The sequence below is a fragment of the Myxocyprinus asiaticus genome, chromosome 41 (assembly GCF_019703515.2).
Source record: "Myxocyprinus asiaticus isolate MX2 ecotype Aquarium Trade chromosome 41, UBuf_Myxa_2, whole genome shotgun sequence".
Lineage (NCBI taxonomy): Eukaryota > Metazoa > Chordata > Actinopteri > Cypriniformes > Catostomidae > Myxocyprinus > Myxocyprinus asiaticus.
The window spans coordinates 11,912,305-11,932,453 of record NC_059384.1 but is presented as its reverse complement, the minus strand read 5'-3'; the positions used below and the strand labels follow the sequence as shown (position 1 = coordinate 11,932,453).

General features: G+C 38.6%; 1 protein-coding gene across 4 annotated transcripts in view; it reads right to left on the bottom strand.

Annotated features, from left to right (window-relative positions):
* Positions 1-18,976, bottom strand: part of LOC127431603 (TRAF2 and NCK-interacting protein kinase-like) — a 92,645-nt gene extending 73,669 nt beyond the window's left edge. For all 4 annotated transcript variants that reach the window (XM_051682090.1, XM_051682092.1, XM_051682091.1 and 1 more), the window contains exons 1-2: positions 18,642-18,976; positions 2,778-2,843 (exon numbers count right to left, since the gene is read on the bottom strand). In XM_051682090.1, the coding sequence (XP_051538050.1) occupies positions 2,778-2,843; positions 18,642-18,698 (123 nt within the window). In that variant the 5' untranslated portion in view covers positions 18,699-18,976. The remainder of the gene's footprint in view (positions 1-2,777; positions 2,844-18,641) is intronic.
* Positions 18,977-20,149: the final 1,173 nt, after the last annotated feature.

Here is a 20,149-nt window from a genome sequence, read left to right as displayed (position 1 = left end):
GCAATTCCGTTTGGAGCCCTTTACCTTTACAGGACATCTTTACAGGATTTTCAGAACATCACTGTGGAGGTGGGGGCGTGGTTGAATGCCGGCTTGTGAATGGAGAGTGAGATCGGGAGATGAGAACGGTAAGGATCATCACCTGTTATTGATTATCTCTAACAGCTGTGTAACAGCGCACAAACATAAGGGAAGGAGAACACAGGGAAGCAGCTTTTTCCAGGCTCAGGTAGGACTTTTAATCGGCCACTTCAATGCTTTACAACTTCGCAAACTCTTTAGTTTCACAGGCACTAGTAACTTAAACACATCAGCTTCACAAACATAACAGATTAAACGTAGCAGCTTCAGGAGCACCGTGGCCTTCCTTGTGCCAGACTCTCTCACTCTCTGCTGGTGGTGTGGCTGCTTATATGCCGCTCTCCCCATGCTCACCAGAATTAGAGACAGGTATTACACATAATCTAGCTCAGGTGCAAGCGCCCTTACCGCTTTCTCTCTCTCTGGACGGATGCTCGACCACGCCCCCGCTGCCACAAGCTGCTTGTCCTTGCAGAGAGAGTTGGAGAAGGATTTAAGAGCGAGCCAGATGCCAGAGAGAGAGCTGCACACACACCCTGAGAGCGTGTTTATTTAAATTCTGCTGAAAAGCGAGTTTTGAGTTGGAAAAATAAAATTACCTTTCGAGTTGGATTTCGCCATCTCCCGCTTCCTCCTTTCCCCTCCTTGTAAACTTGTAACAATCACAAATTTGCGAATTCCACTGTCTCACATGATCTTTTTTCTGTATGTTCATGCCTTTTCACTTTCGCTAACTACACATAACGGGTGCACATTCAATTAACCGAGTTAATCTTGTGCTGTAAAAAAATCTATCAAATTTTCTGTTAAAATAAATAAATAAATAAATAAATGAATGACCTTCCGTCAAAGTGAGCCTTAGGCAGTTTAGCACCTGATAAAATCGGACCCCTCCATACAGCTTCAGAAGTGGGCAACACATCATATACACACACCTCCTACTGGTTTTCTCAGTATGCTTACTGCACTCACAGACTGCACTCAATGTCAAACCCCAATAACCTCTGCAAACTTTCGCTTCTGCCTGACTGATCTAAAAAAGATGCATATATTGCAACCACATCCTCTTTCATTTGCTTTCATGTGTCCAATAATATGTATATTCCAATAAATGTGTTGCGTTGTGACAGGTGTTGAGACTGACTTAAAGGTTAAAACTTGTTAAAAGGGTTAGTTCACCAAAAAAAAAAAAAATCATTCACTCACCATCATGTTGTTCTAAACCCATATGATTTTCTTTCTTCTGTGGAACAACTAAGAAGATATTACAGAGAATGTTCACTGATTTTTTTTCCCCTTATAACAAAAGAGACTTGTGACAGAGGATGTTATTCTGCCTAAAATCTGCTTTGTATGAGTTTGGAACAACATAAGGGTGAGTAAATGATGACACAATTTTCTTTATTGGGTGAACTATCATTTTAACTGCTCCTACATCAATGCTTGAGATCTAAGAATCAGATCAGACACTTTGATAAGTGATATCTTCATTAAAAACACCCAGGTAACAGATCAATACAATTCTCCTCTTGGCAATTGATCAATAAGACCAGAATCAGTGGTCTGATCACTGTGGATGAAGCGCAGAAGAAATTATTAGATATTGCTTTTTCATAGCTCAGGAGTTCTTATTTATGTTTTATTGGAAGAATTTGATGAGAAATATTTTGGTTCATTTTGAAATTTCTGACCTTAGATTGTATGGTATCCCTGCTGGGCAAAAATAATAAATAAATAAATAAATAAATAAAAATAAAATAAAAACATTTAAACCAGCCAGTTCTAGTTTGCTTGCTGGTTTTAAAGGGGTTTGGCCAGGATGGGAGACCACATCATCACATCATTTGTGTTTTTACTTGCATTTCAGTAAAACAAAGGAGTGTGCCTGCTCATCTTCAAACCAAGAAACAAAAAAATGAACCTCAGATTGTGTTTTGGAGCAACTATTTAAGTGTGCCAATCTGCTCAAAGCATGCCAAACTAAATAAAAGCCACCAATCACTGTCAGCAACATAAAACTTATATTATCCTTAAAGTTGTTTGCAAACTACATACAATATATATATGATATATGGCAATTAGTGTTGACACAGATATAATATGTATGTAATATTTAGAGTGTAAAGGAAGGGGTGAAGGATCTTTCAGAGAAGTGGCAAGAAGAGTAAGAAAACACATGAGTCTTGACATGCAGGAACATACCACACATATAATGCAAGAACTCTGCTGAGGGACTAACAGGTAAGTGCAAATCTCTCAATAGAGGGAGAGGAAACATTTCACCAGGTGAAAACACAGAAATAGTTGAGGGAAACACAAAACACCTCTGAACTATCTGTATGAAATATGGACTGAACTGGTCGTAACCAGTCATCAGACACAAATCATATCCCTTAGTAAAATTTACCATAGTAACAACAGTTACACAAAATATCATAACACCATGGTCAGGGGGGACAACTGGTAACATTGTCCGGGGCCCTCAACCCCCAAGTCTGAATAATATTCGGTCCCTAGATATGGCTCGGGTTCTTAATGTAATGTAAGCCTTTTAGACTTTTAAATGGTGCCCACCAAATTTTAATATTTAGGGTTATGGGTTTGTCCAAATTGTAATAGTTACTAAACTAATTAGTGGTGCTATGAATATGAAATTTTGTCAGAAAACTATGGTAAAAACATTAAACACTACTTACCTTATATACTTGTCCGTATGTCCCATTTCCCACAAGCTCCACCAGCTCAAATATACCCGCAGGGTCCTAAGGGGGGAGAAATATTAGAAGAAATGATTAGCTTGCATTCTCTTTTCTGTCATTGAACATCAATGAGAATCACAAATATTGTAAACACTGAGGTCATCAAAAAAACAGCGACTGATACTGCAGTCATTAGGCCTAACAGAGCGTGTCAAGTATGGTTAAATATCTGTTTGCACATTGAACATAAAAGCCTATTAATGGGTTCAGTGATCCAAGGCCATAAAATGAACTTTTAGACAAATTATGAGGAACCAAAGTGGCAAATAGACATAAATCTCTAAATCCAAAACACCACCCTATATTATCCCTGTTCCTATTCAGCAAATCTCTAACTAACGTTCTGTACTTCCTAAGTTTGTGCTTTTATGCATACAGTTCTGCTTTTCTGGTGGTATTGCAATTATGTCTGACTTTGCTAAAATTATTTATATTCAAAGTTTGTTGATTTACCACGGTTTAACTCACAATACTGAATCAATATTCTAATGCTAATCACTAATATGTTTAGTGACATTTTTCTACATAGTAATTAGTATTTCACTGAGAGCAAAATGTGTGAAAAGACGAAACACTTTGCAGCATTAGATCACCGAACACTCAATCCTTTTCAGTGTTTCCCCTAAGATTTTTTCAGCAGTGGTGCTGTTGTTCACGGGTCCACAAGCCCGCAACATCGGGCCCGTATTAACGCATGTTGGTCGAAGAATAGATTAAAAACAGGGGTGTCAAACTCAGTTTAAGCCTGGGCAACATCACAGTTTTTTTGTGCCCTCAAAGGGCCCGTCGAAAATGAGGCACCAGCACCTGCTTTGGTAGCACCCATGCAAATAATATTACGTCATGTGCATTGAAATGCACATTTGACAGTACAGCATTGATTTTGAGGTTGGGATGCAGATGAAAATTATGACATTACCAACAGTAACATCTGTGGAAAAAATGAACACCTAATTTTTATATGGATAAATTTAAATATTCTGACAGTGTGACTAAGTTGGATCTTCTTTACAGATTCCTTTCATCAGACTCCTAATTACAGTTAGTGTTACTACAGTAAATACATGATACATTTTTGTAAGCGTTGCGATCTGTGAACTGAAAAGCCTTCTAACTTATGTTTTCTTTGTCAGTGCTGTTTAGAATTTGGGGGCTGTTTGTTTTAAACTAGTTTCATCATCGAGACGAGTTTTGCAACAGACAATTCTGTCCCGGGTTTCGTGATCCCCGCTGCACATCTCACTGGTTCACAAGCGCATTTAAAAATTACGGCACCTGCTCTGCCCTCGTGCTGCTATGATTAAGCCGTGTTGATAATTGACCTGTGTAGCACCGCTTCATTCCGCTTTTGAAGCCAGCAAAATGCGCTCCAAAACATACAGATGACAGGGGAAGGCATATCTGTATTCACGAGGGAAGCGCTGATTGTTCAGTGAAATGTTGCGATCCCCTGCCATCCTACGTTTCAGAAATGAGCTTGCGGGCCACTGGAAATATGAAGCAAGTTTGACACGTGTTGTTATGCGGTGACATCACTGTAAGTAAGTGCATGCATGTGGTGGGGTCTCTTTTGGAGTATACAAAGCGCACAGCTGACTGGGGCTGGCAAGCGTTATGTTGTGTCAAGAATATTAAATGAACCATGTGAAATCCCAACAGCAGTGCTCATAATTCAGCAGTGGCGCAGCACCGCTGCAAAATGCATATGGGGAAACACTGCTTTTATATTCTACAAACATGTTAACTCTGAAAAGCTAAAAACACTAAGTCAATAACTTGTTTTATTTTTAAGAATGTCTGTAGAGGTTCTATTTACACACAACTGATAACTACACTGCACTATGAGGAGTAAAAAAAGCCACTAGACTGAAGTCAAATCAGTCTTATGTGTCATTTACATTTAATGAAACAGAGGCAGTTATCAGAGCTGTCAGTTAAATTCTGCGCCAACGAGCGATGATGCTCATGAAAATAAGCACAAGCGATAAATAATGCAACACACCTGGAACAATAAGCAACACCTGTTGCCATGGCAATCCAACAATAGCTGTCACTCATGTCACCAGAGGGGTAATTTATTAAATTTGGTTCAATGCACCAACTGCAAAAACACAAAAAAGAGATGCGGGGATGTGCATGGTGGTACGTGTGGGAAGAACAGATTTGGGAACATTTAGCATGGCAATGTAAAATTACTGAATGGACAGGGTGTGTCTCACAAAAAGTACTATGGTTTTTGGGATATGGTACCATGATGTTAATATCATGTTTTATATATGTAATATAAACTGCATGGTATATAAATATGGCAATCATACAGCACCATGATTTTTTTTTTGAAAGATGTACTTTTTTGTAAGAGGTTGCTGGCTACATAAAAAAGTGACATGGAAATACAATGGTTACTTGGACATGTAACATGGTAGAACCATGATTAATGGTAATATCAATACCATGGTAAAAGGTAATCATTTAGTATCATGATATTACTATTTGATACCATCACTGTACCATGGTACCATCAAAGTAAGTATGTTTTTGTAAGTAGTTGAACTAGCAACACTAAAAGTAAAATGCCACAGGAATATCATGGACATGTAATATGGTAGTACCTTTAAAGTACCATGAAGTACCATGCCCCATGGCATATGATTATGACAATCATAAAGCACATGTTTTATATTAAAAATACCATCATATTACCATCCGATTCCATAACAGTACTTTATTTATTTATTTTTTATTTACAGATTCAAGAATCACAAAAATCAAACTGACAGATAGATCATGAATTGAAGCCATCAAGAGCGAATGCGCTGCCATGGAAAAACTGTCTGAAATAAACATGAATTTGCACTGAATTAAAAGCATCCGGGCAAAAGCCAAATTTGGCCTGACACAGTGGGAGCCGGTTACAGTCAGCTCAGCTTTGCCAGATTATTAAAACCAAGCGTGACTTTTAACACCCAGCCATAGAGATTGTGTGGGAAGAATTAGGTCAGGCACATCACACAAGCGCTGTGTTTTCGGACAGAGACCCTCCACACCACGTCACTGTGCTGAGCAGCTGCTGGTTGCAAGCAGAAACCCCATCAATTTCTTTGCTGCTCCGAAACTCAACTGAATACCAGATTGACTAATGAGCTTCCCAACATTACACCTTCTTCCTGTGCGGTTTTTAAAATAAACACATGCATTTCATCAAGCCAGTCGCACTGTATAGAGCTGAATGCTGGGCAGCCACAAAGAGGCAAGAAGCAGCACTCAACACCATGGAAATGTGGATGCTCAGGTGGACGCTAGGACTAACAAGGTTGGACCAAGTCGCCAACACCGATGTGCATTAGACACTCGGCATGGCCTCATCCAGAACAAGATGCAAGAGGCTCGACTGCAGTGGTATGGACATGTAGTCAGAAGCTACGAGGCCTCTGTGGTGAAGACAGTGATGAGACTAGACCAGGCTGGCCAGCGACCAAGAGGTCGACCAAAAAAAACCGTGGATGGATAGCATCAGAGAAGATATGCGTGCCGTCAAAATAAACTCGGAAGAAACACTGGATCGGAAAAAGTGGCAAGCTGCAAGCTTGAACCATGGTGGGAACATCGTTAGGAAGAAGATTTCCATCTTACGTAACTCTTTGTCAGTGTGTGCCTGAACCTGCACAGTAATTTCCTGTGAACTCTGACTGTGAACATGTACAGTCTTTAAAGAGAAATGTTTAATTCATGCATTGGAAAGAGGAAGGGCTTACAGAATCATGCTCATTCTGTCTATCTTGGGAATTCTGTGATGGGATGTTTACCATCCCAAACAGAGTGGCACAGTCACTTAAAGGAATAGTTCACCCAAAAATGAAAATTCTCTCATCATTTTTATTCACCCTCATGCCATATCAGATGTGTATGACTTTATTTTTTCTGCAGAACACAAACATACATTTAGAAAAACATTTCAGCTCTGGAGGTCCTCACAATGTAAGTGAATGGTGACCAAAACGTTGAAGGTCCAAAAAACCGGAGTTGTTTAATCCATGTCTTCTTAAGCGATCTAATCGGTTTTGGGTGAAAACAGACCAACAAAATAACTGTATATCTTGCTATTGCAGTCTGTAGGCACGATCATCATTTCAAACTTGATTACACTTTCTAGTGATTGACGCATTCCACAGAGCACTAGATGGTGCTAGGAAGTGTGATCGAGCTTGAAATGATCACCAAGAAGATTTAATGTGAAAAAGGAGATATATTTTGGTCTGTTCTCACCCAAAACCGAGCTTCAAAGATTTGGTCACCATTCACATGCATTGTTTGGACCTTGCATTGTTACACAGCTGAGATTTTCTTCTAAAAGTCTTTGTGTTCTGCAGATGAAAGAATGTCATACAAATCTGTATTACAAATCAATGAGGGTGACTAAATGATGAGAGAATTTTCATTTTTGGATGAACTATTTCTTTACCATTTGTGATACTTTTGCACTGTTTTTCAGTAAAAAAATCTGCATCTAATTTCCTCACCACTCGCAATCAAGTTTCAGCGGTCACTTGAAATAGCACTGTGCATGAGTAGTCATTGTCTTTTCAGCACAAACATGCCTCTTTTCTATGTAAATTAGGCTCATTATACTGTAGTATGTGCCTTTTTAAAAAGCGCTACTTGCATGGCGTGATTAACGTCACTATTACTGCAAGCGGAAGGCAAGGGGTAAATGGATTTCATTGAAAAGAGATGTTTTCAGCCTGATATCATGAAAATGATATGACTGTGCTGACATTTTTGCTAAATTATATTACAAGGTTCCTTATACGTATGATAATGTATCATGGCAGTTTTGTGTAAAATGTCCACTGTGTGGACTAAAAGTGAGTTACATTTTCTCTCCAAACTCTCTTTCAAGTTTTAGGTCATGAAAACCTACCTCCCAACCCCAAAACTTACACCTAACAGAAAGTGCCATAAAAAGCAAATGTGAGATGAAAAACACAACTGCTATCCTTCACAACCTACTGCAGCATGATCAAGAATTGGGCCATGCAAGTTGCACTCAGCGTTCATTTTTTGTTTCCGTCATTATCTGATAATTTTTGTATTTCTGATGAGAATCAGATGTTAACCCTCTGGGGTCAACGGATGCGCTGGCGTGTCCTTCTGGATTTTTTCCGCAGAACAGCAGTCATTTTTGGGCATACAGATAAGTGTAAGACATCATTAGAAACCATAAAGGGTCTACTTTTATTTGTGTACACTCACAATAACAACAAAACCTTGTGCTTTTGTAAAATAAAGAAAATAAACAGGGTGCGCTTTCAGCCGTCTCTGCGAGCATCTTTCTGAAACACGTCACAAAAATGAACTGAAACTCCACGAATACTTTTCACACAAACATGAAACATATGTCGAAAGAAAGCTTAAAATGTCTACTTTTAATTAAAACAATTCAAATTTAAAACAAATATTCTCCTGCAATGTAATCTGTATGAAACAAAGCGATGTACAGTTTCTCCTGGCTCAGCTCATTAGCTCTAATGAGATCACACCCACCAGCAGAGCGCACTATTCATACAGTAATGTGCTGAGGCGATCAATACAAATGGTAAACGCACCCAACAGTGCCTTAAAAAACATCAAATTCATCATCAGATTCATTCACTTTCCTGCGCGTTTGGAAGATGGCACGCTACACGGGTGAGGAAGCTCTACAGATGGTACTGGATAGTGACGAAGAGTTCACATTTTCCTCAGAAGAAGAGCGGGACTCCGACGAGGAACGTTTGCATTTTGAAGAGCGTCTTGATCCAGCCGAGGATACAATTTCGGATGAGCAAGTCGTTGACATGCTATTTTATATAAATGTACATATTTTACTAGTTGGACTATTTCCAGACTTGCCAGCCAGGATTCAGAGTTTTGACATTTGAAATATGTCCTAATAGGCAAGTTTTAGTTACATTTAAATGTTGTTTCGGATAAAGCAGGTATTTAAATTGTATGCTCTATGATATCAATATGATATGTAATATGATATAAAAATAATATGAATGTTTAGATTATATTTTAACTAGTGTTTATGCTGCCTCATTATCATCAACGAAGCTTGTGCTTGCAAATATCTGTTCGGGTGTAAATGTGTAAAATGTGCTGTAAATATGCCCATTTTAGAAAATCAGCATATTAGAATGATTTCTGAAGGATCATGTGACACTGAAGACTGCAGTAATGATGCTGAAAATTCAGCTTTGATCACAGAAATAAATTGCATTTGACAATATATTCAAATAGGAAAGTTACTTTAAACTGTAAAAATATTTCACAATATCACTGTTTTTGCTGTATTTTGGATCAAATAAATGGAGCCTTGGTGAGCAGAAAAGACTTCTTTTAAAAACATTTAAAAAATCTTACTGATCTAAAACTTTTAAATGGCAGTGTAGGTCTAAAGTAAAGTCTTTATGTAAAGAAAATGTATAGTCAGATTACTTCTTTTAACTTAAATTTGATTTTGTGAATAAGCTACAAACATTAATTCTCTCTCAGGGGAGGGGTCCTCAAGTGTGAATCACATCAATATTCATGATCATCCACGCCTCCTTGTATATGGCCTTTCTAACACTAAAAGTGTCTTACAAAAGTTAAATGACTATATTGTTTTGTATGAATGAGTGATCAGGATGGTTTTCACATCATTTTATAGCAAAAACTCTAGGCTACAAGATCCAGTCCTCAAAAGTCTTGTGAACAAATGTTTAGTATGTGATATATGGCCTTATTTCAGTGACTTAACATTTTTGTTTTTTCAAAAACCACGCATAAACGTTATTTTCTCAAAAATACAAACATGTACATACATGTTGCTCACATATTATTGTAGCCCAGTTTGTGCTGAATACAGTGTTGTCAGACTTTAGCCATTAATATGTTTTTAAGCAACTGAAAAAAGCACAAATGTCAAGGCATGTCAAAACTTCTCCAGGGCCCAAAACACCCTCAAACCCCAGTGGGTTAAACGATGCAGACCGCATTATCACTGGCCGCAATTCATTCTTAGTGAATTGCCCCTAGAATATTTTGTCTCGAAATACATCCCTACAGATGGACAGGCATGAATAGAAACTGCTGACCAAAAAAAATTAGACCACCACATTCTGCTTACAGATAGAAAGATGGAAGAAAATAGAAAAAGAGAGAGAGAGATGCATCTCCCAATAAATACTTGAAGTAGAGAATGTTATCCCTGGGCGATCTGGAATGGCATTCAGTAGTTTTAAATGATACACCATTACCTCTGCTCCTTCAACTATTACAGGGAAATAACACCATGAGTCAGACTGTTTTCAAAGAAGCAAGTCTTCCATTGTCTTCCATTGAAACAACACCTCAGGCTTCAGCCAAAGCACCCTTTGATGGCAGAACTGCTACACCAATTTGTTCACTCAATTGAAATTCTGTCATCATTAACAGTCATTCCAAACCCTTATGACCTTCTTTATGGAAAACAAGGAGAAGTTTAGCAGAATATTACCCTGTTGATCTCCAAAAATGTCCAAAAAGCTATCATAGGTTTGTGTACATAGCTTTGCATACTATTCAGAAGACTTTTAAATATAGGGTCCTATGGACCACTTACATTTTTTGTTGTTGTCATTTTTGGAGCCCGACAGTGTTCCTTTTGTATTCCATGGAAGAAGAAAAAATACTTTGGATTGGAACAACATGAGGGCAAATATGGGTCATGAGTTAAGTGGTTGACTTATTTGATCTTTTGAAACCACCAATAAGGAAGGGGCCATCTGTGAAGCGCTACTGAATTGCTGAATGTTAAGCTTCTAATTAGACTTTTTTGGTTTAGAAGTGTACAATTGTGCAATGCAAGTTTAAGATTAAAAATAACAAATAGGACTAAAAACTACTTAAAGTGAAATGAGTATGCTATTTATACATAGTATGTGTTGTGTTTATAAGTGTGGGCTTTGTATTTCAGAATGTAATAGGAAGGAATAAAGCATAAACTCACTTTATTACTAAGTAAATATAATAAATTAATCTCAGCTCTCCTATGCAGATATTGCTGTAAACAAGCCCCTACAGAGTACAGCCATGTGACCTCACTGTTTGTATTAGCAATCAATCCTGTCTTCAAAGGATCTTGTAAAAGACCAGCGGAGACCAATGCATGTTTAGACATGCCATGCTGAATGAAAGCGCTCAGGGCAGCAGCTGCAGTTTTACACAGCAAAAAACAGAACGTCTGATATCTGTGAGGAAAGCTGAACCCGTTGACCAAGGCAATGCAGTAATGCAACACTAGTACTTACTTGTTCTTTTAATCCCTACTCAGTTAATCACTAGCATGGGCTTCCCCTGTAAGAACAGTCAGGCATAAAGGGACAGTTCACCGACAAAATACTCACCTTCATGACATTCCAAACCAATATGACTTTCTTGTTTCTGTGGCACAAAAATGAGATGTTTTGCAGAATTTCTGAGCTGCTCTTTTCCATATAATTAAGGGATTGATAGCAACCAGACCTATAAAGCTCCAGAGGCCAAAAAAGAAACATAAAAGTAGTTCTTGCGCTAAAAGTAGCGCTATATTTCAAGTCTTCTGAAATCATACTCTACCTTAGTGTGAGGAACAGACCAAAATTTAAATCGTTAACTTGCAGAAACTCTTTAACTCCACCATGGTCTCATTTGCCACAAACATTTTTAAAACGTTGGTTTGACGACAATGATAGGGCTGGCTATTGATACAGATTTCCAGTCTATGCCAAACACTATTGGTTCTTGCATGTCATTTTAGCGATCAAAATGCAAGCCATTTAAAAATGCGACCATAAACGATATTTGAGAGCAGGCCCGGCTCCACAAGGGGGAGTGTGTGGGCCTGGCCCACCCTTTCACGAGCTTGGCCCATCTTGACAACCACACCAACACCCACCCATCTAACTGTTCGGCACACTCGGAGGGTCCTATGGCCCACCTTATTACATCTTAGAGCTGGAGCTGGGCCTGTTTGAGACCAACAGCCGAGGAGAAGAAATGCAGTGAAGAACTACTTACATTTTGGCCTGTTCCTCACAGGAAGCTATTGTATGGCTTCAAAAGACTTGGAACAAAGTGTACAAATTGTATAGACTACATTTATTGTGCTTCTTTGGAGCTTGACAGTCATAGCCACTGTATGCTGTCTCTGTAAAGAGTAGCTCGAAAAATCTTCAAAACTTCTCCTTTTGTGTTTCATGGAAGGAAGAAAGTCATACAGGTTTGAAACGACATAAAGGTGGATAAATGATGAGAGAATTTTCATTTTTGGGGTGAACTATTTCTATAAGGTACCACAGACATTTAAAAAATTCAAGGAGTGACTAACAACTGAATGAACAGGAAAGTACAACACAAAACAAAGACACATGATCTTTCTTTTCCAAATAAAACTACTATAACACAAATCTACTGGGGGTGCTGGCACTGATTCATACAAAATGACAAATTGCTGAATTAGGGTCAAAAAATCAAAGACTTCCATTAAAGGAAAGGTCTTCCACTTATACTGTACAAAACACATCTGGCAGGACCACAAATGCCACAGTAATCACATAACTTCTTTAGTGCATTATAGCTCGACAGTGCTTCATTATAGTCCTTCATTACTTTTGATGGGCCTGGCTCAGAAACAATCAGTCACTTATGAAGTTCCATCTATGTTAGGATGCTGCCTTAGAAGGCAGCGGTCTGCGTAGGCAATAGGCAGCAAGGCAGCTCACTAGAATTTAGTACAGACCCTTAGAGATGAGGAGGTTATAACACTTGCTTTTGGTCATAACAGTAATGATTATCCAGTTAATTTTCTGAGGTGCAAGAGGCTAAGTATTAGGGCTGTCAAATTAAAATTCGAAATTCGAATATTCTGCGAATTTAAGAAAAATATGCACATTCGAATGCTAAAACTGCGCATTCGAATTTTGGATGTGTGCCAAGCACTGACGATGACTTCAAACCGATCGCATTCTTGCGCTAAAAAAGGCTAGATGAAGCGCAACAAAATTCAGTTTAACAGAAACCAGGTTTTAAAGTTCTTTTTATCTTAACATGGCATCTACAAACAGTGCTCCTCCACAAGACACTGAATAAACAAAAACAAAGCGAAACAAAGACATTCGTCTTGCACGTTTACATAGAAAAACAAATGGTAAACTGGATGGTTGCAAAAGCGTTCAGTGTGAACAGCCTCTTACAGTATGTGGAGGTCTTTGGCCATTGCGTCTTGCTCTCTTATCAGCATTTCTCAGATTAAGCAGTGGGTTTGTCTGTAAAGGAGTTGAAGCTGGAAATGTGTGTCTCGAGATCCTCACGTTGTTCCTTTCTGTTGCGTTCCGTCTGTTTGAACAGCCCCTGACCAGGGATCATGAGCCGCTTTACCACCGAGTTCAGGCGAATACCACTGCTATCTGGGAATAATTCTACACTACATACAGCTGTAATTAATGAAAAACACTGTGGTATATCACTGTTATTATGAAGTTTGAGTCTGTGGTAGTATATACTGTGGCACCAGTGCAAGTATAACACCATGTTAACACAGAACTGCCTGCTGAAGCGTTTCCCCCCTCGTTTTACTTTTGACTTAAAATTGGAGAATATGAACCAACTAAAACTTTTTTTATTTTTTATTTTATGCACTTTAGTTTAAAATGGAATGTTTTTTTAACAGCCAGGAATGTTCTTTGCAATAATATAACACAGTGCTGTATGGTTATATGTATTCAACGCACCCTCTTGTAGACAAAAAAATCAGCTGACTTTAAAATTCATATTTAATTCAAATTTAGACATTTTTTTATGTACAAATTCGAATTAAGTTTCTCTGCCCAATTGACAGCCCTACTAAGTATTATATTTTCATTGACAATTTCACTGAGTAACACTGCCCCGGAGCCCTAGAACCTGATATCACTCTGTGGGTCATCACCTTAATGATTCCATCACCTTAATGTGCATTTTAACTAATGCGAAACTCAAGAAAATCCACCTCCTTCTAGCACATTAAATTTCAATACGAATTATGAGAGTTTATTCGCATATCAACGGTTTCCATTCAGGATTTCTTATGTGCATTTTCAAAATGCGCATCAAAATATTTGTATGGCACTGACTATAATTATAAGATAACAGAAAGAAAAAGAAGAAAAAAAAAAACCTCTGACTGACATCTACAGCTGGGAATACCCCAGCCCCCCTGGACATGACTCTATGTTATCTAACAATCTTTCTTACATTAATTATTCAGAGAGAAAACCATGCAGAAGCCCTATATGTTTGTCCTTCCATGCTGGCAAAACTGGTTGAGAGAACACACAATTTTGTGTCAGTAACATGCAAATAGCAACATGGAAAGCTCCCATAATGCATTGCTCAGAAAACCACCAGGCATGGCAGTTCAGTTAGAGAAATGACATCCAACCCAATAACAGAATGTAAAACAGACAGGGGGGTTCAAATGTCTGAAGCTTTTGCAGGCTGAGAAAAATGACTATTTAGCATTTTTTTCTGTTTGAAGTACATAATCAGCATTACAATTTGAATGAAAATTTGCATGAATTGCTTTGTATTTGGTATGTCCCCCTTTTGCTTTATTGGCAGCATGCACTTGAGCTGAAACAGAATCCACAAGTGTGTCCAAAACCAAAGTATGTCCTGAAAATGCTCAAAATAGCATCTTGTGTGCTTCAGTGGAAGCAAGGAAATCTGACCTATGACCTTCTATACAAAGGAGTTGACATAGTCAGTTTTACAAATTTTCTTACATTTGAAGAGTGACCTAGAAATAGTGCAGAATTGGGCTTTCAACAGGCTGAGAAACTAAATTAGAATATTTCACTAATAAATTACCAAAACTTTTTTAAATACATTCTTTTAGGTAGGAAGAAAAATCTACAAGTCATCTGATTTTTAAACCATCCTGTTTTTTTCATAGCACTGCACCTACTTTAGGCCAAGAATGTAAGACATCATCAGTACTTGGCACACATCAAAAAATGTATTCAAAATCAGTATTCAAAGTATTCATAATCAGAATTTTAATTTGACAGTCTTAGTGAAGAATCATAAATATTTCTTCTTCATTTTATGGTGGATAAAATGGCGGATCCCAGATTTTCAATGTGGTCTCAGACTTTTGGACCCTACTGCACTTACCATGTAATTTATTCCAAAGAAAGATCTTAATTTTCCAGATTTAAATGGGAAAATAAATCCCAGATTTTCAATTTGGTCTCAAACATTTGGTCCCAGCTGCAATTGTAAGGTCATTTATTCAAAGAAAAATCAAAATTATAATGGGTTTGTAATGCTGTATAGTCCTACAAGCTGATTTTAACTTTTCCATTCATTTAAGAGGATGTTACGCATCTATGCAAATAAATGCACATCATGGATAAGACATGATATAAGAAGTAAAACCTGCACTATAAACTGTATATGTAACATAGTGTTCAAATATGTGTCAGCGAAACATAAAGCATATACTCTTCCCCTGTGAGGCCATGCGCACTGTACTGGGTGACCTCATTTTTAAGCACAAAAGATCCTGAGAGTGTGGCTAGCTCGTGAGAAGACACGAGCGAAATAGCTTTGCCCATGGGTAGCCGTGAGAAAAAGGTGTTTAAGATACCTCACATGGAGAGACACAGAAAAGCTTGAGAATGCCACTGTAATGTTTCTGATTATGAAAAATTGTCTCAAATGCCAAACGCCCACACAGTGATGTAAACACAGACACGGTCGTTCCAGACGGCGGTCCGGCATGCTGAGTGCTTTTCATAGTGCAAGCAAACTGAACATGACAAATAAGAGATTGACTAAGTCACAGAGGAAACTTGTTCCACTCAAGAAATGACCCTTTAAAAAACAAAGTCAGATGCTGAAATTGTTTTTAGTAGGCTGCTCACTATGATGCAATAAAAGGAACAACATTGAAAGCAGCCAGGTGATAAACAGACACAGGGCCCTAGTTCATGTGAGCACCTTTGGTAAATTGTAATTTAAACTGCACAACAATACAGAGTAAAAACCTCTCAGCTTCTCCCAATACAACTGATTACATCAAAGGTCCATGTCCAGACTTGATTCAGACAGAGCAGGTAAGATCATGTTGCATAACTAAAATGCCTACAATCAGGGTCTGTCATCTCAGTCAATGGATCTGACACAAACCCACTGTAGGAGCAAAGTCTGTGAGGCATACCAAAACTGCACCCAGAACACAGAGTGCTCAGAACCCTGAACACCTCAGCACACAGAATGGCCAGCACACAACAGAGAACAACATCTGGAGCACAGAGCACCCATCACACAGATCAGTCCAGCACAGAGCAACCAGCACCTAGAGCAGCCCAGCACACAGAGTGCCCATCACACACAGAGAAGCCCAGTACTGAGTGCTAAGCATTCAGAACACACTAAATCCAGAGTGCCCAGCACACAGAGCAGCCTAGTACAGAGTGTAAAGCATTTTGAACACCCCAAATAAAGAGTGCCCATTACACAGAGTAGTCCAGCACAAAGTGTCCAGCACACATAGTGCCCAGCACACAGAGTGCATAGCATCCAGAGCACCCCAAATTAGGGCTGGGCGATATGGCCAAAAATATAATCACAATATTTTTTTTTTCCCATATCATTCAATATCAATATTTATCACAATATACATTTCATACCATTAATGGGGGATGGAAATGCATTCCACATGTTTGGACCTCAACAATGAAAGTAAACATAACTTGTTTTTTTTTTTTTTGTTTTTTTTTACAAGTAAACCCCACAGGGTACGCTACCTTTAAAGTATACTCAATTTAGGATTTAATCCTACATAAGTTGTGACCTCTTTTCCATGAAATTTTGCCAATTTCATCCTCTTCAGCAGACATTTGACTCCACTCAAAGGCTTTCTACTGACGCACCACACTCCAGCTCAATAGGTGGCAGAAATGCACCATAAACTGGATTGCCAGCCACAAATAACCATCACAAGAAGAAACACTTTCTTGCCTGTGACAGCGCTATGGATCATGAAAAAACCTTTAACTAAATAGTACACAAATAAACAGCAATGGTGTTGATGTCGGAGTTGCTGTTGTATTCACTCGATAGCTGTATTGCATTGTCAGTGCTGTTCGGTACACAACGATATCATATTAGCCGGAAAGCTTGCTAGCGGCTACCGAGCCTGATTACCAGACGGTTCCATGACAGCAGGGCTATGTAGCTGATTTAATGCTGCGATTCAGTTAGCAAGTTGTGCATATAACTTTGCGGAACTGCTTGCATTTTTAGCGAGACTTACCTGATCCAATTGTCTATGTAGAACAAAATATCGATTTTTTTTGACAGATTAATACCAATATAATTTTATTGCCCAGCCCTACACCAAATCCAGAGTACCAACCACAAAGAGTGCCCAGCACACAGAGCTGCCCAGTACTGAGTGCTGGGCATTTAGAAAACACCAAATCCAGAGTGTCCAGAACATAGCGCCCAGCACACAAAGCAGCCCAGCACAGAGTGCCCAGCATCTAGAGAATCCCAAATCCAGAGTGTCCAGAACAGAATGCCCGGCACACAAAGCAGCCCAGCACAGAGTGCCCAGTATCTAGAGAATCCCAAATCCAGAGTGTCCAGAACAGAATGCCCAGCACACAAAGCAGCCCAGCACAGAGTGCCCAGTATCTAAAGAATCCCAAATCCAGAGTGTCCAGAACAGAACGCCCAGCACACAAAGCAGCCCAGCACAGTGTCCATCACACATAGTGCCCAGCGCACAGAGTGCATAACATCCAGAGCACCCCAAATCCAGAATTCCCAGCACAAGAGCAGTTCATTACATAGAGCCCCAGAATCCATGGCAGCCTAGCACACACCATTCACACAGCCAGATAATGTATATCACAGAGAAATGATCTTAAACAGAGCAAACCAAAGACAGGAATTTGGCACAAATGCAAGACACAACACCATACTTGCACATATTCGCCACATATGTGGAAACATCTTGATAGAACAGTTAATAATAATCAACCTTATCACATAATGGCGGGGACAAGAAGCGACGCTAGCTGCAATGCACACATTGTTATTTATTTCAATGCCTCATTCAGCAGAACATTTAATTCAAACGGATAATAGATGCATTACATAGCACACAGTCATTGTGAAGTGTGAAATATCCTGCTATAATCTGACACGGGCGTCACAGACTGTGAGCGACGAGGCACCATCAGGATGACGCAAAAAAAAAAAAAAGATTCAGACATACTGAAATAAATTGGTCACGGTATATGGTCCAAAATTGTATAGAATTATCTTCACCCTTTTCAGCTTTAATCGGAAATATTCAGAAGAAAGAATAGATACTGGACCTTTTGTGGAGATGCATGTGATTAATGTGCTTCAAAGTGACTAATGATTATTGAATGGGCTTTACTATTCTGTATTCACAGTCATGCCGCATTGTTAAACCCCACACAGATTGTGTAATAGTAATTATAGCAATATTCTTAATAAAAAGCGATTCTTTTTTCAAATATTCGAGGGTTAATAGCAGAGCATTAGTTTAAAAAATAGTCTCATAATAAAATACTTTGTTTATGATAATGGACGCCCGTTTGCATATCTGATGTTAGCTCTATTTCTCGGTCAGGTGCATGAATATCAGCTCCCATATTCCGCACCATCACTGATGGCGAGATGCTCCACACATTTCACCCACTGTAAGTCAGCATTTCATTGCATCTATTGACTCACCCGCAGAGCAGAGAGGTCGATCTCATCCAGGCTCCTCGCCGGAGAGTCACTCGCCATGATTATCTTCGCGTGCACACACACAGACTCAACAATATAATGTCCGAATTGTCATGTAAACAGAAGCCGAAGAGATCCGAATAATAAAACCATACAGGTCTGGATTCACTTCAATCCAGCCAGATGAAGCTCCCGGATGACGTTCCTAGGGTGAAGTCACTACTATCCGCGATTCCGCATGTATAAGAAAACCAACCCTTGTGGTTATTTAGGCGCTATTTGGATGCAGAGGTAATGAAACATCTCGCGCGAGTGAAGAAGTGTGAAATAGGGCTCGGCCTCGGTGGTGAAGGCGTGTCAATCACCGGAGTTTCTAGGGAGTGGTCAGGGTGAAGGGCGGGGCCTAGATGCCTCAGATGTACGCCCATAGTTGTGTTATCAAACAAGTTTACAATCACACTGGGAATAGTTTTATATATTTTACACTAATATAGCTGTCACCACTAGGGTGTAAGTTGTTTGTGAAGAGCGTTGTAATAATAACAATAATAAATTATTGTTATTATTATTATTATAAATGACTATGAGATATTTGTAATATTTAATAAAAATAACTCATAATTATAAAAACTATATATATGTTACTGTTTATATTTACAACATTAATGTGTTTTTATATAATAATAAATTATATATAATACATTATTATATTTCATATTATTATTTATACGTATTATATGAATATTTATATGAAAGGAAGCCACATATTAGTCAATCAGACAGTGAGGCACAAACAACACACTTCCTCTCACCTTCCGTTTATGTAAGCAGCACGATTAATAAAACACCCCTTCTCTTTTATCTCTGCATTTTCCTTTGCAGACAACGTCCTCTCTCTCTGATACACTCAGTATGTTATAAAAAACAGTGTCATTGAATGTTCTGAACACAAATACCAACTTTTTACATTTGACTTTTCAGAGCTCATCATTGTGGGAATGAACCATTTAAATTATATGTGAGGAATTCTGTCAGTGCTCGGACTGAAATCAACATACAAGCTCCTAAAGTGGGTGAACATGCTATCTAAAATTATTACATTCAGATTGAATTTAAAATAATTCATTTGGATAAGTGATGTGCTGTGCCGGTCTGACTATAAGTGGCCAAACATTATGTGATCATGTCACATCACAAATAAATAATACCTGGGTGAATTGTGTTACCCTCTAGTGGTGGATGTTTGGAATCATCCAATCATAGACAACTGAAATGGGTTATTCATTATTATGAAGACACTTTGCCCCCCATCCAGACAACTTCATCAAGGCTTAAGTTCTCCTGCTGAGGAAAAGGGATAAAGAAACTTGAAGAAGGAGAATAAGATAAATGACACTACCGCAATAAACAGCCCTCTTACAGATGACAAAATTTTTAAAAAAATTAATAAATGTGGGTGTATACAAGATACATAAGTCTAACAGGAATGCTCATGTCTTGACATCATACTT